At 45.7% G+C, this 24655-nt stretch overlaps 1 protein-coding gene across 2 annotated transcripts; it reads right to left on the minus strand.

The window, feature by feature from the left end:
- Positions 1 to 60: 60 nt before the first annotated feature.
- On the minus strand, positions 61 to 23125 carry shc1 (SHC (Src homology 2 domain containing) transforming protein 1). 2 transcript variants are annotated; one of them, XM_084027127.1, is made up of 13 exons: positions 22937 to 23125; positions 9791 to 9955; positions 9468 to 9538; positions 8815 to 8878; positions 7714 to 7833; positions 5808 to 5861; positions 5397 to 5448; positions 4568 to 4694; positions 4315 to 4462; positions 4029 to 4086; positions 3755 to 3871; positions 3014 to 3249; positions 61 to 2888 (listed from the first exon to the last, which is right to left on the minus strand). In XM_084027127.1, the coding sequence occupies exons 2-13, from the start codon at positions 9950 to 9952 to the stop codon at positions 2760 to 2762; spliced, it is 1338 nt and encodes a 445-aa protein (XP_083883253.1). In that variant the 5' UTR covers positions 9953 to 9955; positions 22937 to 23125; the 3' UTR covers positions 61 to 2759. The 2 variants fall into 2 exon arrangements, with proteins under 2 accessions (XP_083883253.1, XP_083883252.1); XM_084027126.1 differs by lacking the exon at positions 22937 to 23125 and having other exon boundaries at positions 9791 to 11730.
- Positions 23126 to 24655: the final 1530 nt, after the last annotated feature.

Raw genomic sequence — 24655 nt, forward strand, 5'->3', positions numbered from 1 at the left:
TGGCTGTTCTTAAGAAGAAAACTTCAAAAGGATCAACAAAGTGATAAACACAAAGAGAGATGAATGATATACGTATTTATATATGCAATCTATATTTTCAGTTACAGGTGTAAACAGAAATGTTTCCCTAAAAACAAAAAGAAAAATGTATTAAAACAGAAAACGTATAAAGTAAAAATCAATATCTTTGCACACTATTTGAAAGTAACCTTTGGCTTTCACAAATTAAAAAGTACAACAGCATCATCAACACTATCACCACCACCAACAATGACAAACAACACTGGTTTTTTTTTTAAAAAAAGAAAGATTTTCATGCAACAAAGGCATCTGTGATGAATGATGAGAGCACAGGACTGGTTCACTAATGATGCAGGGCGTCAGCTGGATCCGTTCAGCACGTACACAGTAATGGCAGATCTTATAGCTCTGGTTTTCCTATATCTGACATAGAAGCACCTGAGCAGGCAGAGTGCGAGTGTCTGACTGACCCAGCTGTCACTCCGGTATGTGTGTTATATTACATGCGAGTCCACTTCAGCATCTGAGGACTCGTTGACAGTTGAAAGATCCCGTCTCCTATTTCAAGCGTTTTGGCCTTGATCTCTTTGACAAGTTCAATTGGCTTTAACAAGAGCCACCTCAGCGCTGCAGTGTCTGTCGCTTATCAAATAGGTCATTAAAGATACAACTATGAAAACAATAATCCAATATCAAGCCGACCAGTCAAAGATCTGATGTTATTTACAGATGTTCAGGAAATACCCCGCCCCCGTCCCCAACGGTGACATCAAGTATCTGTGACTAGAAGCTGAATGCAAGAATGTGCATCAGAGGAGATTGCCATCACTGGAGCTGTTTGTGTGTGTTTGTTGTGAGTGTCATTTTTGCAGAGTCTTTGTGTGATTGAGAGGCTTGTGTGAGATTCTCCTGTAGTCCTCTACATTTGAATTAAGTACATAAGGTGACTGCATTGAAGTGACATGACTGCATTGAAGAAACAAGGCACAATCAAAAATATATATAAACAACAACATCATGAACTGAGGGAGGAGAAGAGGAAAGGAGAAACAATAGCGTGAACTTCTCCCCCCGATCCTCAAAACATTTGTGAAAGCAGCACACCAGAGGAGCAACATTTGGCTTAACATTAGCAATGCTCGAAAACACGAACGCCCAAACTTCTTTTTTTTTTTTTTTTAAAAAAAGGACATTATTCCCTCAAGTGATTAAAAAATAAAGCAACATCACAATACACAAAAATCACCTCATTGGTTACAATGACAAATTTTGCATCATTTTTTGCAGCAGGAAATTCATTGCTTAGACAGTTGAACATTTCTGATTAGCCGACGTTTAAAGGGGTCTTCTTGAATGACTCTCCTTTGCTTTCAGTCAGAATCCTCTGGAAAGATCTAACCCATAGATTGTCTGTGCTAACACATACCAAGGAGCCACAGCAAAAGTTCAAAGTGATGCTCCTTGAAATATGCTTATTGTGTTTGTGGGTGACATCAACGCACAATTTACTTACTAATCTCCTACTTGATGATGTCTTCAGGCATCGTTGCCTGGACTCTCCTCACCTCTAAAACTAGTCTAGTCTCATTTTAGTATGCGTTCTAAATCGAAAACTCCCAATGCTGTAAGCACACAAGACAGATAACTGCTGATAGTCGTCATGGCTTTCTCTCTGCGGTTAGCGACCAAGTTCATGTTCTTTGGTATGACAGGTGGCTGTGACTGTGTGTGTTGTGAAAGGTGTATCAGTGTTTACAGAGGGATTAGGACCGTACAGCTGTTCAGATCCTCCTCAACTCAGAATGTCCAACAAGAAATGAGGCCTGAGATACCAGACTGAAATAATAATATTAAAAAAAGAACATGGCCATTGGCATAGCAGCCCCCCAGTTATGCATACACACTTTCATCGTCACCAGGTATCACTCCAGGAGTCAAAGTTCAAGTCTTCAAGAGGGGAGTGATTGGGGGGTTATGGTGGCCCTCCTGATTAGATTGGAAGCAAGCTCTTCAATGCATATTCACCAGGCAGATTCTTTTTTTTCTTCCAAAGTCAGGTTTGCTGTAGAAATGCTCCAATGACACTTGAAGGGGGAGTTTCTGCACGAGCCTGGCTCAGTCTCTGAACCAAGGAACCATCACCATCCAGTCTGTGTTTTGTCTAACATGCTCCAGCGACAGTCTGAGCAGAGAAATCTTTTCCCTGAATGAAACAACACAATGCCGAAAAGCACTGAACATCTCATCCGATGGCCCATTAATGCTCCTTTCTTCAGTTTTCAGTTCCACATTGTTTTGTACAAGATTCCATGTATTAGTAAAGTGTTCCATTTTTTTTGTTTTGTTGTCGTCATAAACACATGTTAAGGGGTTTTTTTTTCCTAAAAAAAAAAATTGCATTTGTTTTCTGCCCTGTTCTGAAATGAGCAAAGGGCTGCTCCCTGGTTCACAGTAGGCTGTTGAGAAATTGCAGCAGTGCTTCTCCATCATGGAGGGATGCGCCTGATAGTTGTCGGGGGGGTCGAAGACTGCAGGTCACAGTTTGTCAGAAAGGACAGGAGTACGTGGCAACAGCAGCAAGTGGGGGTTTTTACAGAGAGATTTTATTTGTTTTGGCTTTCTTTGTGATGGTGCGTCTATATTAACGTACGTGTGTTTAAGTGTAGTGTTTGTCTCGTGTTGAGTTGCTGAAGGAGTGCTTGTATATTTGGTGGGCTAACTCGTGGGTGTGTGTGACGTCAGGCCCTGCGCTCTACTGGCTGTTGCAGACACACTTCGCTACCAGCTGATACGATGGGGAGTCTGTTGTCCATGTGGTAACTGATCAGGTGACTCACACTTTCAAACCGATGGTCTTTTGTACGGACCTACAAGACAAAAGAGAAACAGAACATGCAAGTTTATATGCAGACCTTCACAAACACTACTTAGAGAGCCCTTCCCATTCATGCTCATCCCCTCCCCCTAATGATCTCCTCCCTCCCTGACTCACCACTCCTTCTGGGTCGACTAGGAGCAGGTGCTTGGGCTGACCCCCCTGCTGTCCCGTGAGGACGTACTGTCCGGGCGTGGTCCCAGACTCTCGAACCAGGAAGTCTCCATCGCGGGTCAGCAGCCTCTCTGCTTCCCTGCGACTTAAGCTACCATGGAACCAGGCCTCGCACTGCAACTGCTGCACCAGAGGGGGCGCTGCTGTCCCTGAGACTCCCAGGGCATCATCGAATGGCTCTGGAAAAACAAACATACATTTGTCTAATTGTGTTCCTCTGTTGAAAACCTCACACGCATGCCTAAATAGGGGAAACAAATCTCCTTCTTTCTGCTTAGAACCTAAATGACTGAACATTGCGGACCACATGCTTTGACAGTTGCATGCTACACACCGATAGTGGACCGTGTCTCTAATGTGAAAAGCTTTTACGCAGTCAACCAATCATGTTACATAAAATGCCTCTGTAATGGACAAAGGCATTCTAATTCCCTTATCTCCCTCCAAGACTGCCTTCTGTGGGCAGCTCCACTCTTCAATTATCCTGTCTTCACAGTACACACTACTCTGCTCGTCCTGAGTCAATAATTAACCCTTATTCTTTCCACACGGTAAAACAGTTGCTTGTTTGTGTTGCCAGTAATTCTGGCCATTTTTACTTGGACATCAGGACGTTTCGGCTTGATTTATCAAGCTGGTATGATGTTCCCACCAGAACACGCATAGACTGGGTAAGGCACTTACTCATGTCAAAAGCATCTCTGTGAGCATTTCCGTTAGCTGCAACTGGGGGGCGGGGTTTGTCGACATTGACGTATGAAGGGTCATCGAACAGTTCCCTTCCCCCTTCTTTGGCACCCACTGGATGAGAAGAAGAAGAAAAAAAAGACATCAGTGACCTTGGCACATCTTCCCATTTCCTCCTCAGCCATGCATATTAAATGGGATTTTCTGATTTACAGTGAATGACAGAGAGATGCATGCAGGCAGACAGACAGACAGACAGACAGACGTTCACCTGGTAGCGGTGGCAGAGGCTGCTTGTGGATGTCATTCTGTCCTGGCTGTCCATAAGGCTGCAAACACGGAGGCATATAAACCGATAATGAGTCACAGCCGCATGTGGGCAACTACCATCGCCTGTTCATTTTCTAGGCTCACAACCAAGTAAGTCTGCCACATAGATATTAAATTCCTTACACGTGTATCATCTCATTTCTGCAGTGTGAGCGGTGTTTGGATGTGTCGGAGCATGTGTGTGACGAACATCATCCTCTTGTTGTGTTTATGTGCACTTTTCTCACCAGCGTGGCACCTGGGCGGTTCCTCATGTCAACCAGTCCACCAGGGGGAGGCTGTTTTCCAGGGAAGTTATTATAGTAAGGGACGTCTGAAGGCGGAGCAGCTTCATCATCTTCTTCCTCCCAGGCAGAGCCGTCAAACGGAGCCATTCTGAGAGAAGAAGGGGGGCGACGCGAATGCAGATACAGATTATGGGTGTAATACAAACACAAGCTCACGTTTCTGACTCGTGTGAGGGTCGTTCTTCACATTTACCTGTCATGAGGTGTGACCAGTTTGGGGGGGTTCTTTAGGTACTGTTTGAAACGCAGCTCAAAGGCCTGACCGATGGTGCTGATGACTTCCTGGGCTAAACCCTCTGAACACTCCAGGATATGACATGCTGAAGAGAAAAGGCCCACACGACAAATAAAGAAGCTGCAGTAACATTTATTTGCATGAAATTAAGTACTCAAAACTAATCGGCCACGTACAAATCCCTTGCTCAAGGACATATAGGCAGTAATTATGGACATAATTCACTTTCCCTTTAAATTGGAAGATGACATGAGAGCATGAAAGATGTTTAAACTGGTGTTGTTACAAACTTAATGTACATGATGTAAGATTATTGCTGAGCTGTTAAGTGCAAAACCGAGAACAGTGTCCTGTTGTTTACATGTCAACACTTGTTTACATATTTAGCACATAAGCTTGAATACAGCAGACTCTGCTGAACAGTCCCGTTTCTTGCTGCGCCTATTCAGTGGTAAATATACCGTTTCTTCCTTCGCTCTGCACACTGAGCATGTAATCCAGTGGGCGGTGTGTCAAATTCAAAAGGAGAGTAAAAAAACAAATAGAGCCGTATCATTTATTTAATGGGATTCATTTATATTTTAATAACGTGACTTTGTCCCATTTATTTACAGTATTTGCTGAAAGTGCAATCTCAGAACCATCCAATGAGACTGAATGTAGAGAACTCATGGACTGAGGGATCATGGTCAGAGTTCTGCTCCAACCAATCACACGACTAGGATGTTGTGGAAGTGAGGGTTTGCTCCAGTTTGAATGAAGGTGCCATTTTGCTGTTTCTGCTCACCTCTCTGGTTGACTGGGTCTTTGGCCACATATGCTACATACTCAGCCGTATCCTGAGGGAGACAGGGGAAGACAGTCAAGGGAGGAAGAGGAGGGGGGCTTGATAGGAGGAGAAGTGAAGGGCAGGTTTAGACAGAAAGGTTGAAAAGAAGAACAAGAAGAAAGAAGATAAAGCAAAAGCGGCAGTCTTTTAACAAGAAGTTAGAAAACTTTCAGTGTGCTGAAAGAGAAATGACAGGAAGTAACGAGATCAAGCTTTGGAAGAGAAGGACTGCAAACCAGCGAGGCAGTAACGGAGTGAGTGGCATTCATAGGAATAGACAATGACAGACGACAGGAAGGAAGGAAGGATATGCAGGCTGAAGAAAGATGGGAAAAGGCCAGAGTGAGATTTGAGCGGAGAGTGACTCACTGGGTCTCCTCCAGAGGCGAAGGAGATGGACTGCATGTGATGATTGGCGATTATCTGTGGAGAAAAAGAAAGAGAGAGGAAAGAGAGAGAGAGAGACAGAAGGAGAGCACGTGGGTGACATGAAGTATGTGGGAAGTGAGATGAAAGCATGTGGATGGAGAGACAAATGTGGAATCTTTACTGAGAAAAGTGCTTTTTCCCTCCATTGAGCAGCATCAACTGGAGCCGAGATAAAAACTAAGTGGGATGGAACGCCTTTTTAACCGCCCATGCCGGATCAATAACAACATCAACACTTGCTAATGCGCCGAGTGCAATGTGTGGTCTGTATCTGTGGCTCGACTTGTGAATGGACATACACTATATTGCCAAAAGGATTCCCTCACCTGCCTTGACTCACATATGAACTTAAGTGACATCACATTCTTAATCCATAGGGTTTAATATCAACTCAACTCTTCACGAAGGCTTTCCACGACGTTTAGGAGTGTGTTTATTAGGGATGCATCGGTTATCAATATAACATTGAACCGTGCGGTACGCGATGCATGGTTCAATACACACTTGTGGGTTGAGGTATTTCCGGTTTTGCAATAAAATGTCATGTAATGTCACGTTTGCATCCTTGTATTTCTCTCTGAGTGGCTATGTCGGAGCTTTAGAGGAGCACTTGAACGCAGCATGTGTTCATGTGCTGCGATAGGGAAACGCCTCCCTGTGAGTAAATATCGAACGTCCTGGAAGCAGGACATTTGATATTATAACACAAGAACATAACAAGTGCAGTTCCATGAAACTCTCTACGTTCTTGAGCTAATCTGAACGCCACATGAAGTTTGGAGGTCTGTAGTGATTGACTCTGCAGAAAGTTGCCGCAGCATCGCTGACCCCGCTCCGTCATTTTACGTGGTCTACCACTTCTTTGCTGAGTTGCTGTTGTTCCTAATCTCACTTCCACTTTGTTATTATCCCACTGACAGTTGACTGTGGAATATTTAGGAGCGAGGAAATTACACGACTGGACTTGTTGCACAGGTGGCATCCTATCACAGTACCACGCTGGAATTCACTGAGCTCCTGAGAGGAAACAGAAACAGTCTGCATGCCGAGGTGCTTGCTGTTATACACCTGTGGCCATGGAAGTGATTGGAACACCTGATTTATTATTATTTGGATGGGAGAGTGAATACATTTGGCAATATAGTGTACGTGCAAGGTACTACTGTATAGCATCTCACCAAAGAAATAAACATCTTTCAGCAGCTATTAACTCAGAAATAAAGGATCCCAGGGATTTGTCCTGCGTCCAGAATAAATAAGGGAGGAGCTCTAAATGTGTCTGGGTATCTCCAAAAGGTCACAACCAAACATGCATAAAGGAAATACCTTGAGTTATGATGTGCTTTATTAAGAATTTCCCTAGATGTCAAAGTCCATTAAAAATATTTTACATAATATATAATAATCTATTATTTTTTTACATTATTAAAGGTCCAACATTCTGATTATGTATCGGGGGAAAAAACATCTTCTGGAATGATCACAAAACCAACTCACTTGGTAAGTTAGTAGATATAATGAACAATAACAATGCAGTTAACATACTGAAACAATTAAAAAATGTATATAACAAGGGGATGATGAAAAAAAAACATTAGAATTGCATTGAAAAAATGTCACTTTTTTGTTATCTGTTTGATCCTTAAAACACATGAAAGCCCTGATCCTCAGGTTCCCTCTGCTTCAGTTAACTGCACAGGCTAAGTGCACTCTGGTTACCAAACATACCTCTGGCTGCAGAGCTCCAATCAGACGCATCTCTGACTCACAGTCAAATCTCCGGCAGATTTTTGAAGGAAAAATACATCCAAAAGCAGCTTTAAGAGTGAGATGGTTTCAATCTTACTTGTTTGCAGTCGGCGGCCAGCAGGTTGAGGCTGCTGGTCGAGATGGTGAGGCTGATTGTCATGCCGGCAAACTGCAGGTTACTCTTCCCCAGGATGGATGTCATACAGCGGGAAGTAGGCTGCCAACGACAGGGATGCGCTCCATGAGTAACAAGCAAACAAGGTGCACAAACAGAAAACAACATTTATTTATTTATTTTCTACTTCTAAGGGGAGATGGTCCATTGAGTCGTCCCTGCCTGTGCAGGAGCCCGTGGGCGTATGTGTGCAAATGCCTGTATGTGTGGGAGTGGAAGAGCAGCTGCAATTGTGAAAGTGATCCCGTCTCCCAAGGCCAACTGTGACCGACGGAGAGCAGACAGGACAGTTTGCATACTGAAGGCTGCGCCAAGAGCATCACGCAGAACGCCAGCCCGTTTATCCCAACCCTCCTCCTGTTCTCGTGGCTTTCATCCATATCTGCTCTGGCTTATTTGGCGGCCGCTGTGAGAAAAACAGCATCGGGGCAGGATGCACATGCTCAGCCACATTAACCTCAGTCCAGCCAAACCAGAGGGACTGGACTGCTTTTAGCTATTCTAGTTTACATCCTTTAACTGCAGTGTGTCTGGTGTGCCAGACATTCCTTGGTCAAATGCTAACAGGCCACTGGCCGCTGGTTTTAGCCACCTGTTTTATGGACTGTTTGGGTGGATGTTTTTTTTTGTTTTACAGGAATACTGTACACAGACACATGCGGTCTTAACGCATTCAGACTGCCGACGGTGTCTCTAGTGCTCCTTTTGGCCGACGCCGGCTCCACGCGAGCAACGACTCCACCTCTCCAGCCTCCCTTGTGACAAGAGGGCGGGAAAGGGAGACTAGAGAGTGATTGGTAATTACCTGCGAGTAGTCCACTAACCGCAGGAGTGTACAATCATCCTAAATCTGTGTGTGTGTGTAACAAGGAGTGTGTGTCCAAACAGCCAACTGACCACAGAGTGGACAATCAAGCTAAATCTAGCTCTTATCCAGAGAAGCCTTTCACGCTGCCGCCCACTTAAGCCATATAAATAAATGATGCCCCTGTAAGAGTGTGTGCTGGTGTACATGCTGTGTACCTTTCTCCTGCGCTGGGCTCCTTTGGCTCCGGGGACGGCCTCGCACACCACAGAGATGGCCTCCCTGAAACATCCACAACATGCAAGTATTGCAATAGCATGTCACTAACCCTCACACCTTCCAGGAATCACAAGTATGTGGATGAAATGAGATCTGGCTGATTTAATGTCTCCGTCCTTAAACTGTGCTCCGTCTTTGCCACGGAGACAAACATCGCTACGGAAACCAGAGGGAAACCACCAGGATTCCAGAACATTCTAATTTAGGGGCTGGGAGAGCTGCGCACACACACACACACACACACACACACACACACACACACACACACACACACACACACACACACACACACACACACACACACACACACACACACACACACACACACACACACACACACACACACACACACACACACACACACACACACACACACACACACACACACACACACACACACACACACACACACAGTCAGTCAGTCAGTCAGTCAGTCAGACAACAAGCAAGCCAGCAGACAAAGAAACAAAGAGACGAGTAGTGTTTCTTCAAGTCTGACCAGACTTTTAACATTTCACCCCCACGTCCACAAACCAGAAATGACATGAAAGAAATGTCAAGCCGGCACCAGGGGAGCAGTGTGCGATCTCACCTGGTGACCTGAGTTCTGGTGTTGAAGTCCAGCGCTCGCATCGACTGTAGCACCTCCACGCAACCCATGTACTGCCCAGGAAACAGGAAGGCAACACATTAGCATCAGGAAGGCAACACATTAGCATCACACATTTCCCATTGGACACATGGAACCCATTAGTGGAAGAAATTAATGTGATGTATATATATATATATATATATATATATATATATATATATATATATACATATACATATACATATACACACACTGTCTGGAAGGAGAGATGATTAAATTCTATACTTTAGTTCAGGGTAAGTGAGAGCATGCCAGTCACTCACCCGGACGCTGTAAGACACACCGGCGGTGCTGACCACACTGTCGGAGTGCAGCCAGCCACGGGTGGGCTTGTTGACAAAGGAGCCATGGCGCGTCCACTCATCTCCTCCCAGCTGTCCTCCTTCCACCCGTGCCCTCCTGGACGCCCCTCCCAGCCGGTTCATGTCCTGTAGAGGAGGTCGGGGAGGGGGAGAAGGAGCGGTTAAAGGGGGAATCGGATGATGAAACGGAGGGGAAGAGCTGGAGCTACTTCGGTCGTCCCCAGAGGACTCAACGGGCGCATGAGGCTGCTGCGGCCTGGTCGAGGCCTTGAGTCCTGGGAGAAGAGTGGCAGAGACACCCAGGCGGAGGGATCCCATCCTGGGGAAGAAGGAGCAGAGGGTGGTGGGGCTGTTCTCAGCCGGGCGGGGAGAAGAGGGGGGCAAGATGGGAGTGAGAGATGAGGAGGAGAGAGAGGAAGGTAAACCAGGTGAGGGAGTGAGCGGCGTGGCCGGACTGGAAGGAGGGAACGATGATGGGTTGGAGTTTGTCTCATCAGTGGAGCTCAGCGATTCACTCCGAAAGTGGGTGTACTTGGTTTTCGGGACAAGCTCCATAATGAATCTGCAGTGTCAGGTTTTTTTTTTTATAAGTCCACACAGGCTCTAGTGATTCAATCAAAGTGTCTTTGTCTCAGTATTCAAAGTTTTTCCTCTAAAAGGACACACAGCCATCTGTCTGTCTCCCTCAGAGTGAGAGCCACATCCATCTGTCTGGCTGCCGGTCCTCCGCCAGGCGGCCGAAACCAAACCGTTTTAAAAACAGCTTTAGCCACAACGAAGGCAGAATGAGAGATGGTGTGGAGGAGAAGTGGGGCGTCCCAGTTAACGGTAGAATGCAGACGAACAAAGTTTGTTTTTGGTGCACCAGCGCAGATCATGTTGTCGTCAGTTTAAGTCTGCATCACTGTGCATTCTGTTCCCAGGGAGCGCCGATGACACGGTCTTCACAAAGTGTTCATCTTGGTGTTTTTGACATCATGTAAAACAATATCTGGGAGTATCGTTTTCCCAACTTAATAGTGAGGGCCAGTTACCCAGCTGTCGGCAGCACCATGGAGAATCAACACAAGCGACTGTCTCTCAATGCTCCCGCCTCCCTCCCGCATGCGTTTCTTACTACGCCGAGGGGCGCACTCTTGTATTTACTTGCGTGTGTGTGTGTGTGTGTGTGAGGAAGTATAAACCTTGCCTGCCCACAATGCTTCTCAGATTCTCTGTCAGTGTGCGTTGGCTTGTGCACACGTGTGCATGTGTGAAGCGACTCCCCTTAGCAGCTCTATCCTGCTTGACACCAACCCATAAAAATCCTATTAGCAGCCAACGAGGGGATCACAAGGGGGCTGCACACACAAACACGGCAGGCAGGCAGGAAGACACACACACACACACACACACACACACACACGTGCACCTCCAATTGGTCGATACTACAGTGAGCACCTGCAGCGCTCAATGAATCCGGGAAGTGCTAAAGAAGAGAGGAGGCTTACTGATGTATGGCTCGTATCCAACGCAGCATGCTTTCTTTAACACCTACTATTTAAGTGCATCTCTCCCCCCTTTTACTCCCTCTCTCTCTTCCTCCAAATGGTTTCATGTCCTCTTTCAATGGCCCTTGCTCTCTCCCTCCCTGCGTCTCCTTCCTCCTCCTCTCCTCTCCTCTTCCAGATCACTTCTGGCACCTTCTCTGCACTCTTTCCTCCCTTCTCCCGGTCTCCTCTCTTCTCCTGGAAGCCCTCTCTCTTCCTCCACACGATGTACTCTGCCAATCTCTGTCTCTCCAACGCCTCCGCCCTCTCTCTCGCCACCACTTCCTCTCTCCTCTTCCAGATGATCTCTCGCTCCCCCTCGCCCCCTCCCTCGTCTGCTCGCCCGTTCTCCAGACTGTCCTGTTTAACAGTCCCCTGTCTAATGTATTAATGGTGAGCCCTGCCTCTCTGCCTCTCCAACGTTAACGGATGGCTAGAGGCAAGGCATGGTCACCTATGTAGACACCAGTAGAAAACAGAAAGAAAAGTAAGTACTTAAGACTGGGCCGGCAAAGTCGGGCCCGTTCCTGACTGAAGTTCCTGATATGGCTAAAACAAGAGAGGCTGCCTTGGTTCAAGTGTGTTTGCTAAAACAGGTCACCTCGGTTAGGATGGGTGTTTTTTTCTTCTTTCTGGAGCACCATTAGATAGTGGTAGGTTGAGTCTGAGATGTTGCCTGTGTCTGGTAAAGTGACACACGCTGCAGTAGCACGGTGGTGATGTAACACCAGAGAATGTAGGTCACGGACTGATGACGACTACCGGTGGGCTTGTGATGGTAATGAGACCTGATTTGTCCGTTTGAGCGCCCAACCCAGGGTTCCCTGAATGGTGCTGGAGGCTCATCAAGAGTTCAACGTGAACTCGCTCGCCCCGCTGAAAAGGCTCAATTAAAACCGCATTCGTCGCTACTCAGATCTCTCTGCACACCTCTCCTCTCACCCCGTTACTTCAATACCGCCTGGTTCAAATCACAAAGCCCAGATTGTAGTCAGTTACCTGAGAGAAGAGCGTTGGCACGGCGCCACGGCGATATAACCAAGCGTCGTGTTTCTTCCTTATCTAAGGCAGGGCTTATCAAGCAGCGGGTTAGCCTGGTTCTATTACAAACTACTGTACAGACGCCGCATAGCATCTCCGATTCTGCATAGTCCAACCTAGAAGGCAAACAACAGTCTGTTTACAGTAACAGTCACACTGCAGAGTCCCAAAGTTGCACAAACAAAACCGTCTTCAGTATGGCAAGGCAACACCTACGGTCCCGCAGCAAGCTGGCCGGCCTACACCTCAGTGCTGATCAGGCACTAGTTAGATTTACGAGCTCTTGACCTTTACTCCCTCAAAGAGACGAGGTTTACACACACCTTACCTGCACCACTTACACAAGGTGGTACATGGATGTTTAAGTGATGCCAAGTGAGAAGGTTGATTTTTTACCGCACTAACATTTCAGAACATAGCCGTGTCTGAAGGAGAGCGAACCAGCTTGTAGTGGGCGCTGGATGCATGAACAGTCGCCTACACCAGTCTAGCACCACAGAGGGATTGTCTAGCAAATCTAGCTAGTCATCCATCTGGTCTTGGCCGAAAAGCACCATGGAGGATCCAGTCACACTCTCACACTGCCAGACGGGCTGGGACGATCTCCAGAAAGCTGTGGAGAATTATGGCTGGAGAAGTAACAAAAGACACCCAGTATTTGGACAATCAAAGAGCATGCAGAACAAACAAAACGGCCGGTCACATCTCCCCAATAAACGCAGGAATTGGGAATAAATTAGCACTTTAAAAAGGGCAAAAGATCCCACAGAAATGGACACTAGAGAGGAAAACCCAGGTGTGTTCTCAAACAAAGGGGACACACTGAAACGCTCTATGAGCAGAGTTAACCCTCGCCCTGCCCGAGGATGCTGTAGTGCTCAGAACACAGTGTAGGTCAGGTGACTGCAGAGGAAATGACCCTCTACATGAGGAGAAATCCTGAGTCACCCACACACAGACAGTAAAAGCAAAAGACTGTCACAAACATAGCACACCTAATGATCAGTGATCAGTGGCCTCGGGGGCCAAGCAGCTGCAAAGGGTGATAGGTACAATGAGACCAGTATGACAACCTCAATTATCCACTCATCCCTGGTAATGGCACATCAGCTTGACTGATGAAGACGGTAGTTGCCGTTGACAAAGGTGAGATCAGGACAGGCTGGGCTGCGCCGACTCGCACAAGACTCCACAGAATGGGGAGGGGGAGACAGGTGACCTGAAACAACCCTGATTCTCGGAGACCGCCGAGCTCCGCATAGACAAAGACTGTCTAGTAAAGAAAACCAGACCCTGTCTAGTAAGAAGAAAGTCTAAAACTGCACACGACCATGGAGTAACAAAGTCGACTGCTTCTTATAGACTAAATATATACAATTACCTAATGGAACAGCACCGGTTTGAAAAGATAAGACAAGAAAAAAGAACTTTACATCTTGCTCTGTCTGCAGCCGCTGCCGGTTGCTATGGCAACAGACATTAAAAGAGATGCCTGCAGAGGATATACACTGAGAACTCCCGACAACCGCAGAAATCTTCAGACAAAGAGATAACTGCTTTGTCAAATCACATGACAGCAATTAGTTGCTGCATCAAAGGCTCCACATTAGAGGGTTTTTTTAAGCCAACAGCAGGAAAAACTAAAGACTCCTAGAAAGATCAATAGGTTTCAGGAAACGATCAAAGTTTGACCGGCGGCGCGCCAGCCATAAAACCCAATCAATGTTGACATCCCATGTCGGCTGCATGCACTGACTCCAACTAGGGCATGTAAAACCGTACGTCTGATATTATTTCAAAAGAACAATAATTCCCTAATAACAGTAGAAACACAAACAACTACACAAACAATCTTTAGAAAACTTGCATAAAGACCTGAATATTCTGTGCAGCAGCTAACAAAGAATCATTTGTAACATCCTGCAGAATAGAAAATCAGTCACAAAGACAATATTTTACAAAAAGCAAAAGTAATTAAATTGTTTCTGTATAAAGTCAGTCTAATCAATTTCCCTAAGAGTGTTTTTTTTTAATAAATGGTAAAGCAATAGTTCCTTTTTTGGTTTAAAAAGCATACAGTTGATAATCCATGGTGATTCATCTAAAGCTGGGCTCCATATTCACATGACAACCACATTAATGTTTCAACAGCCTCAGACTGTCCGGTCATCCGGTTCTCCTTCCTCTTTCTGGCTCTCCGTCCGTCCACTCCCTGAAAAACGTGCTTCTCCTCTGATCCGCTCTTCTGCTCGATTAATTCACAAAGTCACTGCCGGCAGCTCCTCTTCATCTATCCTCTCCTCCGTTTGGCTGCCTCCTCTTCTCTTTACTTCCCTCTCTCTATTTACTTCCCCCTCGCTCTCTCTCTCTCTCTCTCTCTCTCAGCAGATGGTGAAATGGCAGTGCTGCCAGGATGGACAATGGCACTCCTTCATTGTGCTCCTCTTCTCCCCTCACGTCTGTCTCTTATTCCCACTTTCCTTTCACCCCTGTCTGTTACGGGGACGGGCACGCTGTCTGTCCTCCCCTCCTCCCAGTCTGGGTGGGTGATGCTGCCTCCCATTTTCTCTCTTACCGTCTCTCTCTCTCTCTCTCTCTCTCTCTCTCACACACACACACACACACACACGCTGCTGCCTCTGCCCTCCCCACCTCCTTTTCTCCCATTCTACCTCCTTCCTGTTCCCTCCCCTCCCCCCCACCTCTCTGCTGCCTCACTCATTTAACAGTGTACATGTGTATGCACACTCCTGCACATTAATGCACACGCTCCAAAGGGAGATGAGATGTGGAAGAAGGGGGTGGGGTGTGTATTTTGTGTGTGTGTGTGTTTGGGGGGGGGGGGGGGGGGGGGGGGGGGGTCTCTATGTTGGCTATTCAAGTCTCCTCCCTTATTCATGTTTGGTAACCTGAGAAACAGAGTGAAAGAGGGAGAGGAAGAGCGAGAGGGAGGATGGAGACAGACAGAGGATGAGGTTCCAGCATCCCTCCGGGCTGAGCAGAGTGTAACACGAGGTCACTCTAATAACCTTGATGAAAGTGGACAAATTAAAAGAAAAGAAAAAGAGGTTTCTATCCACATGACAAACGTTCCCTACTGTATGTTGCCACATGACTAGAGCTCTCAGCCGGAGAAGGACAGGTTGTCGTCAGGCGAGCCAGATGACAACTGCTTTCTGTTTGCCTTCACAGAATCACTCAGAGATCCAGCAGATAAGCGCCAACATTCAAGCGTATCTGATGAGAAGGCAGTGTTGCGGAAAAGCAGAAGAAACCGCCCGTAGAGTGACACAGGAACACAGCAGAGTAGATAGCAAGGAGTCCTTAAATGACACCCCTACATACAGTCCCCCGCAGTACCACATCTGACCACTACGCCGTCATCATGTAGTCGAGTGGTGCACTCGGGGTCGTGTGAGGGGATCAAAATCAGGGAAGTGCAGAGAACTAGAGAGTCATTCAAGGTAACATCCACCACGGTGCACCACACAGTGATCCCCCCCATAGCCTGTAACCAGGGAAACACATGACACACCTTGGCTTAGGGTTGACAAAAAGATGATTTTATTTATTTAAGAATTTTGGTAAGTGAAAAATGTACTGCCCTGATTGTTCAGTTGGTTGACAGTTTATAAGATATTAAATATCAGTTTATGAGGGACACCTGCTTAAGAAAAAATGCAGTTTAACGCAACAAAAACAAGCAAATAATTCTACCTCCATGAAGAATATTTTTTCAGCAGCAGCACAACAAACTGCATCCTCCGAAATGACCATACAGTTAAAAAACCACCCATTTAAAATAATGTATTTGTTATGAATGCATGCATTTATTGCAGGATGCTTGTGTTAGACTGCATTGGTTTGAACAAGCTGTCCGTCATAATCAGATAACTGAGTGAAGTTAAGGATATCTCAGTCACACCACAATACGTTTATATTAACATTACTGTGAGTGTTCATTTTCACGTGATTGTAGGTATACTTTTATTATATTTTTTATATTTATTAAACTGTAAACAGAAATGTAGGGAAGACTTGATATACAGAAAATAAATCCGGGACTTTTGTGAATTTCTACACTGCAGTCATGTTCATGATATCTAGACAACTAATATTTTAAGCATGTGTGCTGTAAACATGCAGACCTTCATAAGTTTAATAAGCGGTCCAGATGATTACTTCCAGGTGGGTTTACTTACTTGTATCTGTCTTTTAAACCTTGCATCAATTTATAAATACGATGATAGCAACTAATTTACACTTCAGACAGTTTTGACCCTTCTTTTTCTTATGACATTGTTTTTGATTGGCTGCTTTTATCATTTGAATGTCTTACCATATATTCCATTGGCCAACACAGCCTGCCTGAGTCTGTAACCCTAAAAACACCAAAGTGCACATCAGCACACTGTACACACACACAAAACTCAAGGAGCCAATCCCAGCATTCTCCTTGCAGCAACTTGACTCCCAGCATGCTTTGCTCCCGGGATCAGCTGTGGAGAAGGTCATGGGACCTCCTGGATACAAACGGCCCAGTTGGCTAAGAACACAGAGACGCAGCGATGACGTGAGCCGGAGAGAGAGAGTGAGACGGGGGGGGGGGGGGGGGAGTAACAATAAGTGTGAGACCGAAAGAGCAAGAGTGAGAAGAGAGAGGCAATAAGCCAGTGTGCGTGTTGGAACACACTCTGTGGAATGAAAGGAATTAACTGAAAGGACCGCGTGTGTAGGATGTTTGTGTCCCGGCTTGCCCGACGCCAGTCAGCATGCGTCTGCTTGGTTTCTATGACATCCAGTCGATGGAGGAACTGCGGAAGCCGCGGCTCGTCTGCAAATGAAACGGTCGGAAACAGACGAGACAGAGCTCTGGATCCGATGCCCCGCTGCAGGGCCATATCAGCTGTCTGCTCTTACACTGCGTGTGTGTGTGTGATCTGACCCGTCTTACTCACCCTCTTACGTACACTAAGCCAAAAAAGATGAGTAAACGGGCCCAGTAGTCACTGACCTTCTCCCGACTTGACTACTGGCAGCCGGAGACGCTGTCTAACATCAGTTCACATTACGGCGACGAGAAAGACAATGATGAAGACGATGAGCAAAGAGGGACCAGCGGGAGGGCACTTAACTGACAAGGGAGAGCCTCTCTGATTGGAAGAGACGCGCACACACACACGTACGGCACACACACACACACACGCGCACACACACACACACACACACACACAGCAAAATGGCAATCACATTTTCAGGAATTAGGGGTGAGGGTGAACATTAGATTAGACAGGCATTCAGCAAGAGGCCTTTCTGCTGGTTTCATAGCTCACCATGCACACAGCAAACATGTGAGGTGGCTATTTTGGGTCGTGTCAGCCCCGCCGCCCCCTCACCTCCCCCCTCTGACCACACTCCCACATCTCTATCTCCTTCCATCATTCCCTTCCTGCTGCCACTCGTTGCTTGCCTCCACTTACAACTTCCCTCTTGCCACAACAGTTAGCTTGTCATAAACCGTGTTATTTCCTCATTTAAGTTCCCAGTTGAGCTTCAACATTGCCTGAGTACCAAATGTGTCCATAGTAACCATCACAGTAAGGTGTTGAACATGTATGGTTTTTGGGATGGATACCAAACTTGAGTATATTGAAATGTTACATTACATTTAGACTTATGCATTTGGCAGATGCTTTTTTACAAAAGTGCTAATGAGGTGCAAAGCCTCGCCTCAACACTTTGGGCCCTAGTTTCGTGGCGCAGCGCAGAGCGGCGCAGGGTGGCGCAGAGCGGCGCAGGGTGGCGCAGCCGGCGTAATGCAAGTTTAGACCCGCGCAGCCTTGCGCACGGTCAGTTTGGCAGTTTGGTGGATCGCCTGCGCCAAGATGGGTGTGGCGGTGCAGCAGGGGGAGGCGTCACAGATTCAGCTTGGCGTAGCGGAAGTTTCGTGGCAAAAAGCCTCGCCGAGACTGCGCTGAAAGCCCGCCAGCTCCGACCTGGTCTACTCTCGGCGCAAGGCGCAAGGCGCAAGGCGCAAGGCGTAAATAAAGCCCATTCATTCAAGGCGAATCACAGCTGGCGGAGTGGAAGTTTGGTTGACGGCGCGCAGTGCGCACACGTCACCGAGACCTCACAGGCAGGTTTCCACAGTTCCAGGCACATTTAAATGCAATAAATAATCACAACAAACACTATTTAATGCAACTAATTGAATCAACACGTGAATTTATATCTATATAGATTGTCCCGTCACATCTGACGTCAGATCAAAGGCAAACGGAAACTCAGCCTCTCGGACCAAAACATCTCCCTCTCTCTCTCCTGTTTTTTATAATATGGGCATTGTTATTATTATGGTACGCACGCACAGCGCGTGATGTGCGTGGTGGGAGCGTCGGCGCTGCTTCTGTCATCGGGTTGTCAAGTGACGGATCTTGCACTGAACCTCCCCTAACGCATTAAAGGTGAGGAGAGGAGCTCATTTGATTGGTGAAGATCTGAATCGGCTGTATTAATCCCAGTCCACGCCTCGTCTCCTCCTCGTCTCCCACTCACGCCTTCTTCTCCTCCCTCTTTCCCACTTGCGCCGGTGGGCGAGACGGGAGGTGTGCCTGCGCGAGCCTGCGCGGTGCACGAAACTTGCAAAGTCCAGGCGGACACACCCCGTCGACGTGGCGCACGTGAGCTGAGAGCTGACTGCGCCTGGTCTACGAAACTACAGAAACAGATGCTTTTGACACTTAAAGTCTGATGAACAATAAAGTTTTCTGAATCACAATCTCACTATCAGAAATAGCCGACACACGCGGAGATAACCGCCGGCAGCACTCGGTGAGATGAAACAAAGATATGGGCGGAGCTCTAGAAGCGATGACGTCATAACAAAGATTAATTCATGCTGCTTACTGCTAGCTAGATCGACCTGCGTCTCCATCGGCTGATTCATCTGGAACGAGACCAACAGCCGGATGTATGTGAGAACATGAAAGTAGAGCCTACGGTGAGATGAGGAAGGCGTAGCCATGGCAACGGGGACACAGTGTCCCCAGGATAACGGCAATGTGGTTGTTTTACTTTGTAAATTATTACTGTACTGTACTGTAAAGCTGTCAGCTGTTGGTAATTCAACATATTTACTGGTAATGTTTTTGGAACGCCCTCTAGTGGACAGGAAGTAAAACAACCACTTTGCCGATTATGGCATTGGCAACGTATATGCCTGTGTAGTGTAGTTAATATTAGTAATAGGCTGAATTTGAGCATTAAATATTCAAATATAATTTGAATATTGAAAAAAATATGGAATGAAATTCGAATAGTATTATAGAGGAAAATTGACAGCTCTAAAGTCAATTGTGGTCATCAGGTTACTTGTAAATAACGTCACGAGTGACTTGAAAAAGCTGTCTAGCTCACTAGCTTTGTAGAAAAGTGAAAAATAGAGCCTGCTTTTAAAAGATATAGGATACAAAAATACATTTATATATATATATTATTGCACAGAGACCTTATGATTTATGATCTTATTTTTATTTTATTGTTTTTCACTAAAAAAGGTGTTCACTAATAAAGATGTCTTATCTATGATGCAATGAACAACATTTGTTTCTTAAGAAAGTATGATGTTTTAATGCCATTTTAGGAGTTTTTTTTATACTTTGATGATTGTCGGGATAATTTTGTGAATCGCAATGATTTTGGTCGGGATAATCGTAACATGACATGCTACACAATACCCTTATTTTACTTTCACATTAACTATTAACCAAGCTTTCTTTATCAGGTGAAGGTAAACATTAACACAAGTGAAAGAAAACTTACGTTTCGATTTAGAAATGTTGGTAATAGTAGAATTATTCCCAAGTCTCTGGTCTGCAAACATAAACATTATTCATAGTAGATTATTTTGTTTTGGCATTGTACATACTTCTTACACCATTTACAGTGTAATATGTAAGTCAACATCTTGCAGTATCTTTCCAACTTAACTAACAGGCTTCCACGTTGCTGTTTTTTCAGCTGCTCAAATACCAGCAGGTTTTATTGCTGCTTTAAAAAATTAAAAACATTTTTTTTTTAAATAATCGCTTTATGCCCAAATTTATCTACAAATTAAAACAAAGTGCTTTCTGTGATCATAATCTTATTGGTGATTATTATTCTCTGAAATCAATATGGGGAACAAGCATACAGCTGTGATAACATCTCAACCAGAGACAGAGCAGGAAATAAGGATTTAGTCCTGATGTCAACCTGACCCTAAAGTGATCTTTTTGGAAGACGTACAGCCTCAACCTCACACCCATCACATGACTTGAGGCCAGGCATGGGTGGAGGATCCAGATGTGCAGAAAGGAGGTGACCTAAAAATAAAAAAGCATTCTTAGCCGGACATCAAGACATTTCTTGCCTTAAAAGTCCACGACACAGCAGGTTTACACACAACTGAGTCGTTCAAAGCCAATGATGTAACAATCCAAAAATACCATCAACTGCCTGACTTGAGTCCGTTTTGTAATTTCCACACGAGTGACGCTCACTTCTCATTTTCAACACTGCACAGGACGGGACTGTGATCACATTGCGGTTCATGTCCTGTGCCGAGCGCTGAGCGCGTTGCTCTGCGCCGGGCGGCGCAGGAGGAAACGCAGCCGAGACTCGGTCCCATTGTGTCGAGGTAGAGACGGACAACCACATGCTATGACCTCAAAAACAAACTCCTACAGCTCGTTTCCAGCAACACACCCGCGCATTGCACACACACACACACACACACACACACACACACCGGCAGATAGACAGACAGATATAGTGCACACATCAGACGAAGACAAACACATCCTCACATGGACAGACAGACAGGCATTATGTCCTGTCAACAGTCTCGACATGTTTAAACCAGCTTAGTACTTCACTGCTGTGTTTCATCAACAGCCAAGTACACAACGCTAATTCAGAGCTAATAGAAGGGCAAGCATTCACTCTTCTTTACATCAACAAAAAGCCTGCGTGTCTGTGGCTATGTGCACAAGAAAACACACTTGTCAAAGTGACAACAATTCCAGCTGTCACACCGTGCCGTCAGTCAGGTGGAGAGCTTTCACCGGTGACTGATACCGTTTGGAGGGAATTGGACAAATCCAATTTTAATCAAGTGGATTTTGGACTGTGCCAATGTTGTGATAGAGTGGCCGAGACGCTTCGCTCTGACTGACAGCTTGTGTCTCGGACTGCCCTTCCCGTTGGGGTTGTTTTTTGGTGTATGTGTGTAGGTGCCCGTGTGTCTTGTTTGTCTGGCTGCTGACACGTGTCTGGCCTTAACGCACCATCCTTTTTTTATTTCGGATCGGTTGTTGATTGGACCTTCTCTTCCTCCATTTCATCAGCGGAGATAACTTCCACCATATGATATCATGTCAGGGGCTGCTGGTCTGAGCGCTGTGTGGCTGACCCTGATAAGAGCTCCGAGGCCCCTGCTTTCAGTCGCCTCAATCATCTCCCGTACCCTTGAGTCCGTTTCCATAATAGTCTGCCCGTCCTTCACTCTTTCACGGTGACCTCTGACTCTGTCACGGTGACCCCGTTTCATCACATCACAGGGGTGTGTTTTGCTGATCGGTCTCCATGGATACGCTCGACACAGAAGTACAGAGTGAAGCAAAGCTGGAAGTTCGCTGATTGTGTACAGATCTGTGTGTGTGTGTGTGTGTGTGTGTGTGTGTGTGTGTGTGTGTACACTGATAGGCAATATAGCTTATCTCACAAGCTGTAGAGATTCAGCTCAACTCTTTCACACTACCAGGAAACATATTCATAGACTTTACCTTTAAGGCTGCTACTAATAATTATGTACACTATCAATGGTTTTATAAATATTTTCTCTATTAAGTGTCAGAAAATCTGAATTTCTCAAAGGTGACCTGGTGATATTACATGTTGTCCAAGAAGCAAACACATTCATGACCAAACAGAGAAAAACATTAAGATCTTTACATCTGAGAAGGTGGAACCAGCCAGTTAATTGATCATCAAAATAGTTGCCTATCATTTCAGCTGTGGCTCCATATGACTGTGTGCCAGGTCACCTAAAGGCCTGTTGGTGAGCTATTCTCTATTCATTTACTGAAGGGGCATCAGCTCGAGGCCACTCAGTTGACTTCTTATCGTTGCCTTGTTTTAAACTAACACGCATAATTTGACAATGACTGCGCTGCTGTGTTCCTACGACGTCTCCACTGGCAGCTACCGACACTTTAGACACAAATTAAACACTTAGAAGTGAATGCGTGCGCAGCCGGGTCTGATTTATACAGTAACCAGACGGGCTACACTACATTGTGTCGTCTTAAATATCTCCTCGACACACGGCGGGCAGAGCAAGACTTCTCCGCGGCGCCCAAAGGTAAGGGAACTATTTCCTCCAACTTTTCATATGCACAATAACCGCGGTACACACTGACGCACAGCACGGAGTAGTTTACTAACCATGCCCCCCCCCCCCCCAAAAAAGTGTGGTCAACTTTAACGAGCAACTCACCAGCTCTCTTCCTCCCTTTCCCTCGAGTTGCCCCTCCTGCCCACCAAGCTGTTGCGGCTCCAACTTCAGCCTGATTTAATTTAGCGGGACTGAAAGGTCGAAGGGTTGTTGTCTTTTTTCCTCCGTCAGGCGTCCTCGCAGTTTTCGATAAACTTCATAAAAGATTACTCTAAACTTCTTCTTTCCTCTCCCCTTCCTTTCCTTCCTCCTCCCCCTGCCTCCCCCCTCCTCGGTCACGACAGAAGCCACTTCCGCGAACAAATGGCAACGTCATCTGGCCGCGGATCCTGTGTGTGTGTGTGTGTGTGTGTGTGTGTGTGTGTGTGTGTGTGTGTGTGTGTGTGTGTGTGTGTGTGTGTGTGTGTGTGTGTGTGTGTGTGTGTGCGTCCCTGTTTGCACCTGGCCCATTTCAGTGCACATTGCGCAAAAGCAGAAAGCCCGGATCGCGAGCCAAAAGCATAACACACATGTTACCTTAAATAATTACCACGCGACACGTTTCGTTTTCCTCCTTAAGTTTCCATTCGTATTTTTAAGAGAAATCCCTGTATTATCATCATGTTAATATCAATATGTTTATTAAAATAACTCATGTGCACTATTATCTCATTTAATATTGCGTTTGGGTGAACGTGGCAGGCCTACACGCATACTGATTCATAATGGTGCTATTATAATTAAATATTGAGATATCAGGCAGTGTACACTCAGTACCAGTTTATTGGGGCACTGGCTAGAACAAATGCAATCCGATATAACAGTTCTGCAATAAATCCTATCATCGTCAAGATCAAATTGTTTAAACAGTTTGAAACTGTTGATTCAACTGTATGATACTTTTGTGGGTATAATTTGTTGAGTCATATAAACAAGGGAGTAGGTTTGATTTTGAGATTGGTGGGGACATAAAAAGTGCTCCAAGGCAGCACTCATGAAAGTTGACGTTTTTTTTGCATTAGCAATCATAATTTCACGCCATGAAAATGTTATAGGTTCGATTACTTAATATTAATTAATTATATTTTATAATTATAAAACCACATGATCATCCACCACAAATTTTCTTTATTTGTGTTTTTAAACCGTTGCTCTCTTCTACACAAATACATGGAAATAAAAATTAAAAATAACTTTAAGAAAGTGTATCTCTTTTGCATTAAATATTCTCTTTTATTCAATATCTGTATTGTTGAGCCTCTACCTATACACCCTTGAAATAACTTACACTTTGACTCCTAAAGAAGTCTCTTATATCCACTTTTCCTTTCTTTGACATCCTTCAAATCTTGTACAGCACACACGCACGCACGCACACACGTACACGCACGCAAACAGACACAAATGTAAGTGACACCACTGATATTAAAATCCATCTAGCTGACGTGACCCAGGAAGAACAAATGCCGAACATGTTGACAACCTGCAGATAACATGCACTGCCTCTTGTCCGGTCCAACTAGCAGATTGCAGGTAGTTTTAACAAGCAGAAGGAGTGACAGTGGGGACAGCCAATCACATGTAAGTTAGCGAGAAACCGGCAGCCGATCAGGGAGCGGTATTTAGGTTAGAGGCGGGACTTCTAGCAGAGACCGACATAACCCTTTGTGTGCCATAATCATAAACACTACGGACAGCGGTTGTATTGATAGTGACTACGACGGCTGAATATTGGTAGGGACGTGTCCCTAGCGTCCCTACCCAATTCTACGCCCTTGCATA

This window comes from Eutrigla gurnardus (genome assembly GCF_963514095.1).
Source record: "Eutrigla gurnardus genome assembly, chromosome: 14".
Classification (NCBI taxonomy): Eukaryota; Metazoa; Chordata; class Actinopteri; order Perciformes; family Triglidae; genus Eutrigla; species Eutrigla gurnardus.

Excerpts from the sequence above, each read along its gene's own strand:
- shc1 (XM_084027126.1), bottom strand. The coding sequence starts at position 10,384 with ATGGAGCTTGTCCCGAAAACCAAGTACACCCACTTTCGGAGTGAATCG. Across the intron at positions 4,695-5,396 it reads AGACCCAGTCAACCAGAGAG|CATGTCATATCCTGGAGTGT; the intron begins GTGAGCAGAAAC and ends TTTTCTCTTCAG. Across the intron at positions 4,463-4,567 it reads CTGGTCACACCTCATGACAG|AATGGCTCCGTTTGACGGCT; the intron begins GTAAATGTGAAG and ends TTCTTCTCTCAG.